The sequence below is a fragment of the Thamnophis elegans genome, chromosome 11 (genome assembly GCF_009769535.1).
Source record: "Thamnophis elegans isolate rThaEle1 chromosome 11, rThaEle1.pri, whole genome shotgun sequence".
Classification (NCBI taxonomy): Eukaryota; Metazoa; Chordata; class Lepidosauria; order Squamata; family Colubridae; genus Thamnophis; species Thamnophis elegans.
The window spans coordinates 18,141,678-18,158,734 of NC_045551.1; the positions used below are offsets into that span (position 1 = coordinate 18,141,678).

Sequence of the window (17,057 nt, forward strand, 5' to 3'; positions counted from 1 at the left end):
GACTTGAGTTTGACACCCCTGATCTAGAATGCCTTCAGGTTTGAATGTTGTAGATTCCCTTCTTCATCCACCAATTGGCTTATCAGCTTTTGTTCTCTTTCCTTTTTCAACTTGTAAACCAGCCAACAGCGTGGTTTATTTGCATTTTCAAAGAAGTTTTGTTTTGCCAATTTTATTTTGTTTGCCAGGTCCTCATTTTCTATCAAGTTCAGTTTATATCTTTGCAGTTCCAATGTATTTTTTACTTTTTTATTTTGTAGGTTTTTCTGCAGCTCCATCTAAAAACTTTTAAATTCTAATTCCAACTTCTTTTGAGTTTGTCTATTATGTCTATTCTTTTTCCCTATATATGTCATTGTGAGGTCTCTACTATATGCTTTAGAAGTGTCCCATAAATTCTGTAATGATGTGTCTTCCTTTCTATTTTCCTGGAAGAAATACATCAGTTCTTTTTCCATATATTGCTGGAAACTTTTTTCATTTAATATTATTGAGTTTAAAGTCCATCTCCCCTTTTTCCTCTGTCCCTTCCAAGTCATTGTTATTGGGTTATGATCAGCCCACGTGCATATGTCTATCTTCAGTGTTTTGAGTATTAACTCTGTTGACATCCATATCATATCTATTCTTTAGTAGGATAAGTGTCTGAATAGAAAGTATATTGTCTTTCTTTCGGGTGTCTTATTCTCCAAACATCTTGCAGATTTAATTCTCCTGCTATCGTGAAAAAGGTTTTGGATAGGATTTTCCTCAGCTTCTTGTTCATCTTTGTGGATTTATGGTCTATTCCATTATTTACAATTGCATTGAAGTCTCCTAGTGTACATATATCTTCATATTCATATTGTATTATCTTTTTGTGTAGTTTCCCAAAAAATTCTTCTTGTTTATCATCTGGAGCGTATATTGCCACTAATAAATATCTTTCTCAAATTCATCTTTATCTCCACCGTCAGTATTCTCCCCTCCCAAAAATTATATCTGATTGAATTGTCTTTCTAATGTATAGTGCTATTCCCTTTTTACTTTGGTCAGCCAGAGTTGTGTATAAATTACCTAGTTTTACTTGTTATAAAAATTTCCTGTGTTTCTTTCTAATATGTACTTCCTGTAAACATATAATGTCCAGTTTCAATTTCTCTAATTTGTTGAATATTCTTTTTCTTTTTATCACCGAGTTTAGTCCATTTATTGTATATTTATTGAGATTACTTTTAATTCTTCCTCCATGTCATTGGTTTATAGGTTTAATTGATCTAGTCGTTCTTAGCTCCCTCTGCTCCTTTATCTCTTTGGCCCTTGCCTCTTCTCTTAACACTTTCTTTTCCTGTTCTTTCTCCATTTCCCCTTGATCTTTCCCCTTAGCTTCCTGGCATTTGGTTCCTCCCTCTTCTCTTAACAGCATTCCTTCCTGTGTTGATATATGTTGTTCATAAAATAATTCTGCTTTCTCTAGTGTATCTAACCTGTGCCTTTGTTCTTGCCTGTTTACCAAGATCCCTTCTGGAACCAGCCATCTAAAACTCACCCCTTTCTTAACCAGACTCTTAGTCAGGAAGTGGTATTCTTTTCTTATTTCCCTAACCTTCCTTGGAATTTGCTTCAATACCACTATCTCTCTACACTTGTATTTAATTGTGGTACTTCTTGTTCCTTGCAATACTTCATTTTTTAAAGTTTTTTTTAAAATAAATCTTACATGTACCTCTTTGTGCAGGCTATTTCTCACTGCACATCTTGGATGTATTCTAAATGTTTTGTCCATTCCACCTAAATATATATTCCTTACTCATTTCTGTGACCCCTGAAAGAATTTCTGCAATCTTCTCTGCTAAAGTCTCTCCTTTCTCCTCTTCAATGTTCTGAAATCTTAGGTAGAGTTTGGATCATTCCATTTCCAAAAATATGGTGGATTCATCTTGCTTTCTGTCAATTATTAGCAATGTATGATCCATTCCTCCACTTTTTTCTCTGTTATTTCTGCTTTCTTCCACCTTCTGCGGTCTCTGCTCATTCTTCCCCATCATTTGCTTGACTTCCTTCAGTTCATCTTCCACCTTGCCCACTTTCTCTTCTACTTTGTTTACTTGCTCCTTAAGATCCTTAAGATCCACATGTATGGCTTGCAACATACTTTTTAACTCCAAGGTAGTTTTATCTTGTTGCCTTGTTGTGCCTGTTACTTTCTGTGTCACTGAACTGGGCAGTGTAGCTGTTGCAAATGCATATGATATTATTTTCTTCATTTTAGTATTTGGTTCTGACATTGTTGTGATTGAGTCATAGTTGAATTTTATAATCCAAAGGGTAAGTTAGTAAATTAATTGTAATCCTGAAGCCGTCCACAGCAGCTCAAACACCAGTCTCCAATAAACCAACCCCTGTTCTTGGACCCAGTCTTCAGGTTCTTGCTACCTTAATCCATTCATTTTATAATGCCAATGTGTAATAAAAAAGAAAGAGAAACAAGGAAATAAGAGAAAAGAGGGTTGGTATAGAAAAATAAAAAAGGCACTCACCCCAACAAAAGAGACAAAAAGAAAACCCACAAAATTAATTCTGCAATGGTAATCCACACTTTGTTGCTAAAAGAGGAGAGAGAAAAGACGAGATGAGTAAAAAAGGGAAGAAAAGATAAAAATTTGGGTAAGCAAAAAAGGACCCAAAGTAGCCAAGTGAAAAAAAGGCAAAGAAAAACAAAGAGAAAAAAGAACTTTTATTATAAATTGTCTGGATTATCTAAGTTATTCTTCCAATAAAAGGGAAAAAAGCAAGAGGGGGAAAAATACAGTCAGAAAGATAATGTAGCAAAAGAATACAACACTGTGTTTACACAGGTAGTCTTAATTTCTTTCTTCCAGAGATACTTTATCAACAGTTCAGTGTTATCAACAAAAAAGTCAATTCTTCTTAGCCAGCTTCCTTCCTTTCTTTTCAATCAGCTTTATTCAGGCAACTTTTATTTACCACTAGATGGCAATGCAGACCATGCAGACAATGCAGACAAGTAATTCATTGTATTTGTCTTTTAAATCCATAGCTCTAAAACCAAAGATTATGAGAAAGTCCAAATAAAGAGTAAAAAGTCAACATTCCAATTTGCTTTCTAGCCCTTAAACAGTTAAACAATTCTCAAGAGCTATTATTTCTTTTATTTTGTTAGTGGCTCTGTCTGTTCGCTGCTAGCACGAGAGTGGGAGAGCTTTCTACCCCCCACTCCCCCCTGTCTCCTGCCACTCTTTCTTTAAAAAGTTTTTAACTGGAGATTAAAGTTAATTAAAGGGATGTTGTATTTAAGGCAATCTTATTATCTCACCCAGCCGGTCAATTTGCTGATTTTCCAAGCTTGTTGCAGTCACCCAGCTGGGCAGCTCATAATGGCTACCTTCCTTGCTTTAGGTCAGGGGCATCGCAAGCAATTTTGCAATTTTGCAGGCATTTTAGGGGAATTGCAGGGATGCCCCAGTCCCTTGCCTTCCCTGGGATCTCTGCCTGCATGCACCTCTGTCCTCAAGCTATGGCCCCCCAAGTGAAAGCAATTTATCTGGCCAGCAGCCTGTCATGCTTAGCCAAAGTGTCGCAAGGGGTTGGTGTGGGCACAGGTGGGCTAAAGCAGTTTGGGAGCCTTACCTGTAAAGATTCCCATGCAGAAAGCACTGCAGTGGAGAGAAGCAGCCAGGTTCAATCTCCAGCATCAAGTTGCAGCTGCTTCCTCCAGCCCTTGGTGTTGAGTGAGTCTTGGTTGCTCACTGAACCTCTCCACATGCTCTCCAGGTTGGCGGATGCTTCTCTCTGCCACTGCTGTTTCCTCACATCTTGTGCAGAACAGCAAAATGTAGCAGGCGTGATGTGAGTCACCACTTTCCTTGAAGTCTCTTCCCCAGAAAGCACTGCAGTGGAGAGAAGAATGCTTCTCTCTGCCACAGCACTTTCCGGGGATGGGACTTCGAGGAAAGCGATGGCTCACATCACAGCTGCTACATTTCACTGTGCTACGAGCTCTCCCAGCAAGAGCAGCAGCAGAGAGAAGCAGCTGCTGACCCAGAAAGCACCTGGATGCCGTCACCACCATGTGCTCTCTGGGTCGATGGCTGTTTCTCTCCACCATTCCTATTGCCTTGTCTGCACAGCACAGCGAAATGTAGCGTAGCTTTCCCAGCAACAGCTCTTCTATTCCTGGCTCAAGGACTTACTGTATCCTAATGGCTGTCAGGGAGGGTAGGGGCCTCCAGACCAGCTAACCTAGGCTGTCTTGTCCCAGGCTTGGTTGAATCCCCAATGATGAATCATGAAGTGTGACACTTGTATTCTGAAAGGATGTTGCTGGGCACTTGCTATTGTGACTTAATGACTTCGAAGTTTGACCTGATTTGGATCCTGAGTGAGGGCTAATAATCCTATCACCCTGGAGGCTGGGGCTAAAAGGTTTTTGTTTTGTAGTAGATAGGAATAGGATGGCCCAGTCTTTCTGGGGCTGTTAAAAAAGGTGGGGGCTGCTTTCAAAGAGCATGTTTTTCCTTTTCTCATCCAGGGAGGTATAATATTCTGCCTTTTTATACTTCCTAGAATATTTCATTCTTCTAGGAGATGGGTTGTTGCTAACTTTCTACAGAATAAAATAGTAACAAGAATGTTTGAATACTAGATTTGGTTACATCTGATTGTTTTTGTCTTAACTCTTTTGAAATAGATAATTATGATATAATGGCTTGCTGGAAGAAATTCCCCTGATTTGTTCACAGCTGGGGCAATTATTAAGGTGATTGCTCTGAATTCTGTCTTCCTGTCTTAATGGGCTAATCCTATTCCTGGGGCTTTGTCTTTCCTATCCTGGGGGTTAATTCTGCCAGGAGAGAGGAAAGGGGAAGTTCCAGGTGTATATAATGGCTGTACTTAAGTGCTTCTATGCCAATTGTTACTTGGGCTGCTCTGAGTTTTCCCAAAGGGGGAAGGACTGGCTTCAGTTTCTTGACACAGTTTCCTTTTGTGCACTTCTCCAAATTTTATGAACCATTTCTTGGCTGGAAAACTGCTTAAAAAAACAGGCACACTGAAAAAGAGAAATGCAACATAGCCACCAAATATAGAAAAATGATTAGCTGTTCTGACCCCCCCCCCCCCTTCTCCGTCCAGGAATGAAAGCCAAAAGCCACGTAACTAAAAAGGTTTCTTTTAACCAGTCCAAGCTCTTGTTGGCTGTAAGCCCAAATAAACAAAGATAATTAGCTCTGGCAGAAAGTCCTATAACTCACACCAAAATGCAAACCCGGCTTCTCTTATCTCAAACCACTTATCCAAGTTGGCTTCTCTCGGTTTGTGAACGCGAACAAGAACAATCACTAGAACGGGAACGGAACATTGACTTCTGCCACCAGGGCGTGGCACCAGCAGTCTCTTTATACACAGGAGAGGATCCCGATGAGCAACAGCTGCTCGCAATCATCTCCTGTAAGTACTCAGTTGTTCCTTCCGTCGAGTAACCTTTCAACAGGGTGCATCCTGCAACAACTCCCAAGTGTTTCCCTGAACACGCCCTCTGATCCAATGCTCTGCCGCCACCCGGTGTGACAACAATTAGCTATCTTACTGATAAACAAGGGTCAACAAAAACATCATTCAATCTGTATCATTAAGTATTGAAGTTCTGTCAAATCACAAAATGCTTGTTCAATTTCTTTTCATTCTGTTTCATTAAACTTTTATTTTTAACACTGAAAATGGGTAAGCAAATATAAGGACTGATTCTCACAGCCTTACTTTAGAGCTGCTTCTTATGGTCATATTTAGCTACTGATGTTCACTGAGAGTCCTATGTTGGTGTGGAGGTCTTTTAATCCAAGCTCCTGCTCATGCAGGAAACCCTATACTATTTCAGACAATTTGTATTTGTACATTACAAATTATCCACAGCAATGGATGAAAACAGACTGTACATTGTTGGGTGAAAACAGAGATCCCTTCCATTACCTGTAGTTCTCAACTTACAACCACAATTGAGTCCAAACTACAAGATAGGTTTTTTTTTTGCAGTAGCCCTTAACAGTATGAAAAGGCAACAGAATTTGACAGATTTTTTCACTAAGAAACTTAGATCGTAATCAGATACAACAGAAGTGGCCTTGGATGATCCAAAACAGTCACAAGCACAACCACTCCAACTTGGAGAAAGCAGCACGTCAATTACTGAAAGAACAGATAACTCCAAAATTGAAAATAATCTCCCTGACTTCTGGACATTGCAACAGTATAACAACTTTAAAGAAAAATATGAGGGACTGGTAATTTCAAACAAAAAGTTAGGTTGCCAGTATTGCACAAAATATAACTTTACAAAAGAAAAAAGGGTTCAGGTGTCAAAAGAATTGAAACATTTCCAGGTTGAGGCAGTAGGAAAAAATAAAGAGGTACAACAAGCTTCTCTAAGAAAAAAAAATAAAAGAACATTTTTCATCAAAAGCTTCCACAGAGAATTTAAAACAATGTGAGCAGGATGCAACAAAAGGAATAGATAAGATGACTGGCAAATATATAAGTACTACTTATAGAGTATTCAATACAGTTTACAGCCTGGCACAAAGATGCAAACCATTTTCAGACATAGAAAATGAGATAGAATTAAAAATTGACTAGATATGGGAATAGGATTGTATTCACTTCAAACTGCAACAGATTCCTCCCGTTACCTATAGGCCTTCACCTGCAACCACAATCAAGTCCAAAGTACATTGGTTTTTTTCTTTTGCAGTAGTAGCCTTTAACAGGATGAAAAGCCAACAGAATTCTACCACTTTTTTCAGCAAGAAACCAAGACTGGAACCAGATACAATAGAATTGGCCTTGGATGATCTGAAACAGTCACAAGCACCACCACTTGAAATTGGACAAGACAGCAAGTCAATTATTGGTGATTCTGAAATTGAAAATAATCTTCCTGACTGCTGACATTGCAACAGCATAACAACTTAAAAAAAAATATAAGGGACTGGAAATTTCCAACAAAAAATTAGGTTTCAAGTATTGTGCTAAAATTGACTTTACAAAAGAAAAAAGTGTTCATATAGCAAAAGAATGGAATGAACAAGCTTCTCTAAGAAAAAAATAAAAGAACATTTTTCATCAAAAGCTCAGAATTTTTCTATAGGGAACTTAAAACAATGTGAGCAAGATGCAGTAATAAAAGGAATAGATAGGGTTAGGGTTACGGATGACTGAAAAATATTTAGGTACTACTTGTAGAATATTCAATACAGTTTACAGCCTGGCAAAAAATTGTAGGCCATTTTTATTCATTAAAGGAGTGATAGAATTGCAAATCAAAAATGGAGTAGACATGGGAATAGGGTTGCATTCACGTAAAACTGCAGTGAAAGTAGTGCATTCCATTGCGAAAGACACTAAAACAAAATTATTTACTACAATAATTGAAAATAATCTGAAAATATGTTTGATTATTGATGAAGCATCAACACAATCTAGCAAACCAGTTTTTATACTTTACTTAAAATTTGAGGATTCAGTTACCTCACCAACAATTTTTGTTCAGCTATTGAATTAGAAAAGTTGAATTAGAAAAACAAGATGCAGAGACAATATGTTCTTCAGTTATTGAAAGTTTAAATAATGTTGGGTTTACTAAGAAGTACCTGGGGAAAAAATTAATAGGATTTTGCTCCGATGGTGCCAGCGTTATGCTTGGGAGAAAATCTGGAGTAAGCACTAGAATAGCAAAAGAATTTCCAAACATCATAATATGGCACTGCTTAAACCATTGCCTCCAACTTGTTTTAGATGATTTGATAAAGGAAATAAAGCAAGTAAATCATTTTAATTTTTTTATTATCCACTATTTTTCATCAATCCAATAAGAACCAAGGTATACTTTTCAACAGGGGCGTGCAGTCAGGGGAGGCAGGGGAGGCAGGGCCTCACCAGTGTCATGAGGAAAAGAAAAGAATAATTAAAATAATTAAAAAGGCTAAGGTAGTTGCTGCCAGACTCCAAAGTCACAGTGACTCTGAGTCTGCTTAGTGCTAACTGCAGGGGGAGGCGAGAGAACTATGGGCCTCCTTTGCATAAGGAATTTTTCGCCATTTAACCCTTGCTCAGAGTTAAGCAAGGGTTAAAAGGTGAAAAATTCCTTATGCAAAGGAGGCACGTGATTCTCCCGCCTCCTGGTCTGGGAGCAGCAAATCATGCCTAAGTTGCTTTTTTATTTAATTTTTTACATTTTCATCATGGCGGGTGGACAAGAGGAGAGTTGAAATCCACAGCTGGAAAAGGTATGTGGATCGGACAGAGGGAGGGAGGGGATTCAAAATTATTGTAATTTAATTTGTAATTTTTTATTGTGAGGAATTTGTGTGTGTGTGTGTGTGCATTTGTGTGTGTGTGCGTGTGTGTTTCTTCACAGAGGTGGGTTCGAAGGAGGCAGGGGGCGAGGCAGCGGAGCGCGGCAGCGGCAGGGTTGTTCTCGCCACTGTCTCCAACAGGCCAGGCATCTCGCGTTTATGTCCGCCATAAACGCCAGATGCCTGGCCTGTTGGACACAGCGGTGGGGTCGAAGGAGGCGGGGGGTGAGGCGGCAGAGCACGGCAGCAGCAGGGACATTCTCGCCGCTGTGTCCAACAGGCCAGGCATCTCGCATTTATGTCTGCCATGGTGGGCATGGCAGAGAAAGGATACTACAAAATCTCCATTCCCACCCCACTCCAGGAGAAGGATACTAAAAAAATCTCCATTCCCACCCCATTCTGGAGCCAGCCAGTAGTTCTCTGAACTACTCAAAATTTTCGCTACTGGTTTTCCAGAACCTGTCAGAATCTGCTGGATTTCACCCCTGATCATGCTCCATTATCCTGTAGCTGTAAAAGGCAGCAACAGACACTGTCTTCTTGTGGGGAACCGTGGTGTTTGGGTCACACTGAGGTATATTGATGTAATAGCCATCTTCTCCATGGCAGAACATCAGAGGGTACTGGAGAGCCTCATAGGCATGGTGCGTCTCACTGATTTTTAATAACCTATTGTCTCTGCTATGGAGAACAATATCTCTCTTCTCAAAACCCTGGCTGACAATGAGAACAGCCACTTCTGTAGGTGTGGGGGCATTGAAATTACCTCAGTGCTCTCCAGAAGGCTTCTGTACCTCTGGACAGCAGAAAGAAAGTGCTTTGCCATTAGATTCTGTGGGTGAGAAGGCTGTGTAAGGATTATGGGGAGGGAGCAGAGGTGGGTTTCAACCGGTATGGCCCGGTATGGCCAAATAGGTCGTAGAAATCTGCTGTACCATAGCGAACCTTTAGGACTGATGGCCTGGCCATTTCCCCATACAGGTATGGTCTTCTGGCCTGGGCCCTCTCTCTCCCCCCATCTGCCCAGTTGCAGCTCGCTCGCTCACTCTCTCACCCCATCTGTCCACACCATGCTTGCCCCCCCCCATTTGCTTTGCTGCAGGTGCCTGTGGAGGGAGGCAGAGTTCTGCCCATCTGCCTTCCCCCTAAAGAAGCAACTGGGTGGGACCTGGGATGGTCAGTAGCCTGCGCACTGCTGCCATGTGACTGCTCTGGGGGCGCAGTGCCTGCTCGGACAAGGCTGCAGCCGGCAATGGGATGTGAAGGTGTGGCTGTCCAGCAGAGCCAGGAGTGTCCTGAGATTAGTGGGGTGGTGGGGAGGTTGCGTTGGGCTGGAGGCAGCAGGGAGGCAGCTGCTGGGGCCCCCGGGTGCATGCAATGGGACGCGAAAGCTGCTGGGCAGCCACTTCTTTGTATCCCATTGTTCCTTTGCATCCCATTGCAGTTGGCTTTCTTCTGGCTATCCTTCCTCTCCAGAGCAAAAGGTCTCTCCCAGCCAGGAAGGATCCCCATGAGAAAGCCAACTGCAACAGGATGCAAAGGAGCAGCCGCCCAACAGAGCCGTGAGTGTCCTGAGGTTGCACTGTGGAGAGGTTGCACGGGGCTGGAGGTGGCAGGGAGGCAGGTGCCGAGGCCGCTGTGGGTGCCTGCAATGGGACGCAGCAGCTGCTGGGTGGCTGCTCCTTTGTGTCATGTTGCTCCTTTGAGGCCCATTGCAGTTGGCTTCCTTCTGGTGATCCTTCCTCTTTGGGGCAGAAGGTTTCTCCCAGCTAGGAAGGATTGGGGCTCTCGGGGCCCAAGTCACCCCACCATGGAAGACAAATTGTGAGCAGGATGGGGGAATCTGGGGGGGGGGGTGTTCATGGTCACTAAAAAGCTTTATTATTATTATTATTATTATTATTATTATTATTATTATTATTATTATTATTATTGTACAATTGTATCACAGCGGCCAGTTGTTTCGCCGGATTTGGCATTGGTTACTAGTCGGGCCCCACCCAGGGGCCTAGGACGTCGTAACGTATTTTCGTAATATGCGTGCAGATCCAAACAGTGCGGCTTTTTGCATTTGACTGATGGTGATTTTGTCAATTTTTAACTGTTTTAAATGTAATTCCAGTGCTTTTGGAATAGCACCCAGTGTGCCAATTACCACTGGAATTACCACTGCTGGTTTGTGCCATAGTCGTTGAATTTCGATTTTTAACTCCTGGTATCTTGTGATTTTTTCATGTTCCTTCTCGGCGACCCTGCTATCACCTGGTATTGCGATGTCTATGATTGTGACCTTATTTTTCTCAACCAGTGTGATGTCTGGTGTATTATGCGCCAGTATTTTGTCGGTTTGTATATTGTAATCCCACAAGATCTTGACCATCTGATTTTCGGTGACTTTTTCAGGCTGATGTTCCCACCAGTTTGTTGCTGTTTTAATATTATAATTTTTGCACAAATTCCAATGGATCATTTGTGCTACTGAATTGTGCCGCAATTTATAATCAGTCTGCGCGATTTTTTTACAGCAGCTGAGTATGTGATCAACAGTTTCATCAGCTTCTTTGCAAAGTCTGCATTTGGCATCATCAGAGGATTTTTCGATTTTGGCCTTAATGGCATTTGTGCGGATAGCTTGTTCTTGCGCAGCCAGGATTAGTGACTCTGTTTCTTTCTTTAATGTACCTGTTTTTAACCATAACCAAGTTTGTTCAGTGTCCACTTTATCTTTTATTTTTTCCAGAAATTGACCATGCAGTGCTTTGTTCTGCCAACTCTCCATTCTTGATTTTATCACATCTTATTATTATTATTATTATTATTATTATTATTATTATAAACAAATAAAATAAATAAATAAAAGTTTAATTGTTGAAATGCATTTAGTTGCTTTCCTGCAGCCCTTTTAGGCCCCCAACTCGAATCCTGCATCCTTCCTCCAATGTGCTCTACTCCAACTCCCATTATCCACAATGGGTGAATAGGGATTGTGATAGGCCGAGGATCTCTTAAGAGGGGGCGGCGACCAAGCAAGAGGGATTCAAAGGGGCGACTCCTGAGACTCCTGAGGTGGAGGCTTCTGTTCTGCAAGAGACTGCAAGCATCCCATAATATCCTTGACCTTTGAGCCTTTGTCTTCCCCTCCAAGGATCAAAGGATCCTCTTTGGCATTTTAGGGAGGTGGAGGCTGAGTTTTCAAATGGCAGGTCTGGTTATGGATCTCTTTATTTGTGGAGGGGACCTATGCACCAATCCACAGCAGCCCTGAACTCTGGATTCCCCTCTTGCATTAAGGAAAATAATGATAAGTGATAATAAATGTATTCCTTTTATTTCTCTCTGTGCATGTATGTGTGTGTAATAAATGACACAAAAATTGGGATGACCTCTCCAGAAAAGAAATATATAAACTATACAATTGTACATTTGTGTGTATAAACTAATACTATATGTATTAGTATTAGTATTGTATGGTGTATTAATATGGTATGGTAATAGTATTATAATAGTATAGTACTATATATTGTTTTGTATAGTGTATAGATATAGCATAGTACAGCACAGCACAGCATAGCCTTTATTGTCATTGTACAAAATAAATACAATGAAATTGGTTTTAGCCTCACTGGCGCCATCCATAACAAATACAAACAACATAAATAGTATAAGGAATAATCCCAATGCAAGCAATTAGTGGAAAAGAAAAAAGAAAAAGAAAAAAACTAGTCATACATTTCTACATGTGCATGGAGTGATTGTGATTGTGTTTAAGAGTCTGACAGCCCAAGGATAGAAACTATTTTTAAACCTCTGTATGTGTGTATGTGTTTTTGTGTGTGTGTGTGTATGTATGTGTGTGTGTATGAATTAGAAAGAAAGAGGAAGGAAGGGAGAAAGGGAGGGAGGGAGAAAAAAGAGAGAGAGAAAGAGAGAGAGAGAAAGAAAGAAAGAAAGAAAGTGGAAGAGAGAGAAAAAGAGAGGCAAAGATAAAAAGAGAAAGAGAGAAAGAAAGAGAAAGAAGGAAAGAGAAAGAAAGTGGGAGAGAGACATAAGAAAGAAAAAAGGGAAAGAAAAAAGGGAAAGAAAGAAAGAAAGAAAGAAAGAAAGAAAGAAAGAAAGAAAGAAAGAAAGAAAGAGAAAGAGAACTTATGACCACAACTGAGCCCAAAATTTTGGTTGCTAAGCAAGAGCATTGTTAAGTGAGTTTCACCACATTTTACAAGTTGGCCACACCCACCCGGTCACATGACCACCAAGTCATGCCTTCAAAATAGGCCACACTCACAGAATAGGTAGTAAAAATTTCGAAACCCACCACTGGGAGGGAGGTGGACTTTACCACCACTGAAGCACATCCCGGGACTCTCATCCTGCCACTTTAGAGCACGGCACCAGGCACAGGGTAACTGGGGTCCGAGATCAACAACCTTGTCCCTGGAGTAATCAATCTGAGGTTCATATTTAAAACCAGACAAATACTTATTAGTCCAAGGCATTGATCTCATTTGTGACTAATTAGCATAGGGGTTATTAGATATATACTTTTTTACAGCCTGTCTACTGACCTGGGGATGAGTTTGATGATACTTGTGTGCAGCTTCCCTTACTTGCATTTTTCTAATCACTTCTGTAAATGTTTTTTCTGTGTTTTTGCCTCTTTCCCCTGGTGTTACAGTAGAAGGAATAGATTCATCTGAAATTGGGTGGGGGGGAGTTCTGCCTCTGCCTACCAGCATCCATTGGTATTCATCTGGCTAGTGTCCTGTCAGTGTGTGAAAGAATTGAGGGGTGTTTGGAAACTCAAACAGTATTTGCCGTATGAGAAAGGAGACAGGAAGGACCCTGGCTGTGGCTTAGCTCAACTGTTCTGTAATAAAGCTGCTTGCTGCTGTGAACCAGAAACTGAGACTCCTCTCCTCTGCTTGTGTTTTGCATTTGAAACAGATTTCTTTTGAGGTGGGGAGTGGGAGTAGAATTCCTTAGCATCAGAGAGTGGAACAGATTTATTTTCAGGTGGGAACAGGGAGTAGAACTCCTTAACATCAGTGGGTTGTTTTGAAAGTGAAACAGTATTTGCTGTGTGAGTAAGGAGGAGATAAGAAGGAGCCTGGCTGTGGCTTAGCTCAACTGTTTTGTAATAAAGTTGCTTCGGGCTGTGAAAGTAAAACTGATCTCCTCTGTGTTTTGCATTTGGAACAGATTTCATTTCAGGTTGGGAGGGGCAGTAGAACTCCTTAGCATGAGAGCATATTAATAATCATATAGGAAATACTAATGCTCTGATGGTCATTTCAAAAAATCATTTCTTAGTGAGTACCTAGAAACCAAAAATAATATACATGGCAAATTTGAAGTTTGTAGGTTTTACAGTTCTGGAGATTTTGTGATGACGCATGAGTGGTATTTTGCTTTTATATATGTAGATAGAGTACCTGGATACCCATGCTTTGCGCCAAAACTATGTGATCGGGCTATGCAGGAGAAATTTGGTTCAAAATCTGTTGGCTCAGAGGTGGTTGGTGATTGAAACATATAAGGAAATATCGCTCCCACCACCTTGTGTCCAGAAGTAGTTCCATAGGTGGAAGACATAGACATTTTCGTGAGGTACCGACTTTTAGTACTGTAAGGAGCCCCAGACTACTCCTGAGTGAAAGGAGTGGAATGTCTGCCAATTTGAACTGAGGTACCAGAATGTGACAAAATAAATAGAATTAATTTTCTGGAAATTTTGTGATGAATGGTATTTCACTTGTACATATAGATTACAAAAAACTATTCAGTTCTAAACCAGGCAAACCAATCATTTTAAAATATTATCAGTTTCAGTACAATAGATTGGGGATGAAAACTAAATTTTGTCTTAAATTATATTTCTTGTATATTAATTGTCTGATCATATTTCATCTCAATACTTCCCCCCCCCTCCCCACATCCCTTCCCAACTCACTCTGTTTTGGAGACTTCTTTTCTCAGCCAGTAGAAATCTGATTGGGCCACATGTTTGCGAGTCTGAAGGACATTGCCAAAATAGTCTATTTCTGAAAACTTCATCTGAAAAATAAATATAAAGATTATGCTAATATAATTTAAACAGAAATTAACAATCTTAATATACTAAACAAGTAAAATATCAGAATTTAAATATTCTGGGGAAAAATGCTGCCTCCTCCTCCTCCTTTTCTACATTGTGATCCAAAACCAAGCCAGGTACAATACAAAAATATAACAGCGTTATAACAGTTTAATAAAAATTATACTTCTAATAACAATGTTGGATATATAATTAATTGAAACCAATATATAGAAAAATTAAAGTGATATTAAGACCTCACTCATTGATTGGGTTTGTTATGTAGTCTTTCTTGTTGGGAAAAATTGTCAGCAATGGTACAAAGTATTAAAAGTTAGCTTAGTACTGTTTACATCAGGGTGTTAGAAGTTTCTAATCTTAAATGACTGAATTGTGATCTACTTAGTGATGTTGTTTGCTTGACTGAATTTAGACTTTTCCTTATAAAAACATTAACAGCCCAATACCTTGATGATCCTATAAAATCTGATGACTCAATTACACTCATACAGATGTATTTGGCTTAATATCAACCTTCTCTGATAGGTACCCTGATTCTTCTTTTTATGTAAATGCTATTTGTAGCACCTAGTTTTCTATCTTTCGTTCTATAAAAATTATAAGCATTTAAAGGTTTACTTCTACTTTATCTGTTTCTCTTTAGGTATATTTAATTTGTCCATTTTTAAAACTTTGTCCTTGTGATTGGCAAACTGCAGCTCTAACAAATTTAAATTATTCAAACTTATGATCAATGTCTCTATGTGTTTCCTTTTCTCATGATCAAGGTACATTTCCATACCATGAACTGGTGGTGCAGGAATCAGTTCTTAGGAGATATTGCTTCTAATCTGCTAGTCATCAATTGACTATTAGGCACAAGTTTTAGCCCTACAAAGATGTTATCAGTTATGTATAACAGGCTATTTTCTGTCTGGCTAAAAAGATAATCCTTTGCTCTTTTATTAAGAATATCAATATTAACCCTTTCTACTAACTAATGTTGTTAGAATACATACTGTATATCATCTTTGTGACATATTTTGGATGAGTTATTGATGGGTATATCAGCATCAAGGTTCATCATACCTAGTCAGGGGACACTGATTGGAGGAGTTGAGTGTATGCATATTTTTTGTTTGTGACTATTTGTAACAGGAAGATTAAGATTCATTCAGCTTACAACATGTGATCTTAGAATAAGCAATATTGACAGAAGGATACAGGTTTTTTTAAAAAAAAAACAGACCCCATAAAGTCTGTACGTAAAGGACTACTATATTGCTGCAGAAATACATGAAACCAAAGATGAAAACCTCCTAGAATACATATGGGTCTATATAAAAGAAAAAAAAGAATGACATGGCCTTAGGTGTATACTATACCCAATAAAGCAGAAAAATTAGATGTTCTTTTTGCTAACCAATTAACAAATATATGTAGGAAACACACTACAATAGTAATGGGAGACTTCAATAATCTTGACATCAATTAGAAGACTAATTTTGCATCAAATAGGTTCCTATCCAATCTAGCTAACAACTTTGTTGTCCAAAATATAGAGGAGGGAACTAGGGGGACAGCCATACTGGACTTAATTCTTACAAATAGAGAAGAAGTGATAGGGGGAGTTGAAACTGCAGGAACATGCAGTGACGATGTCATACTAGAATTCAACATAATCCAAACACAAGCAATAGAACATAATGATACCAGAGTCTTAGATTTTTAAAGAGCTGATTTTAACAAACTCAGAGAGAACTTGGGAAAGATTCTTTGGATGAAAATCCTAAAGGGGAAAACAACTCAGAAATCTTGGGAAACTCTGAAAAATATGATCATAAAAGCCCATATGAGCACAATACCAGTGAAAAAGAAATACAAGAAGAAACCAGCATGACTGCACAAAGATCTCTCTGACAAATTGAAAGACAAAAAGGACAAGTACAAAAAATGGAAAGAGGAACACACAACTAAGACTGATTATCAGCAGATAGCCAGAATCTGCAAATATAAAGTCAGGAAAGCAAAGGCTTAGAATGAACAAAGACTTGCAACAAAAGTCAAAGAATTTTTAAAAAAAGTTTCTTCCAACATATAAATAACAAGAAAAAAATCAAGGAAACAGTCAATCCATTAAAGAGAGAAGACAGCAAGGAACAGGCAGCAGAGAAAAAAAACAGAGCTGCTTAAATCATTCTTCGCATCGGTCTTCATGTAAAAAGAAACTATAGCCCAACCTGCCAAAAACTGTAAAAGACAAACTAGGAATAAAAGTTAAAATAAGCAAAAAAAAAAAAATGGTAAGAAAACACCTGTCTGATCTTGATGAATACAAATCACTGGAACCTGATGGATTACATCCCAGAGTTCTAAAGGAGCTGGCAGATGTCATCTCAGAACCACTGTACCACATCTTTCAAAAATCCTGGAGCACCGACGAAATACCAGAGGACTGGAAAAGAGCTGATGTGGTTCCCATCTTCAAAAAAGGGGGAAAAAACAGACCCAGGAAACTACAGACCAATTGGCCTACCATCAATACCTGGGAAGATACTGGAAGTGATAATTTTAAAAAATCTAGAAATGAGTAAAATAATAACTGTCAGCATGGGTTTGTTAAAAACAGATCATGC

The 17,057-nt window shown here is 39.4% G+C and overlaps 1 protein-coding gene across 1 annotated transcript in view; it reads right to left on the reverse strand.

Annotated features, from left to right (window-relative positions):
• Positions 1 to 17,057, reverse strand: part of PHEX (phosphate regulating endopeptidase homolog X-linked) — a 202,176-nt gene that overhangs the window by 33,289 nt on the left and 151,830 nt on the right. The window contains exon 14 of the mRNA XM_032226114.1: positions 14,299 to 14,402. Coding sequence (XP_032082005.1) covers positions 14,299 to 14,402 — 104 coding nt within the window. The remainder of the gene's footprint in view (positions 1 to 14,298; positions 14,403 to 17,057) is intronic.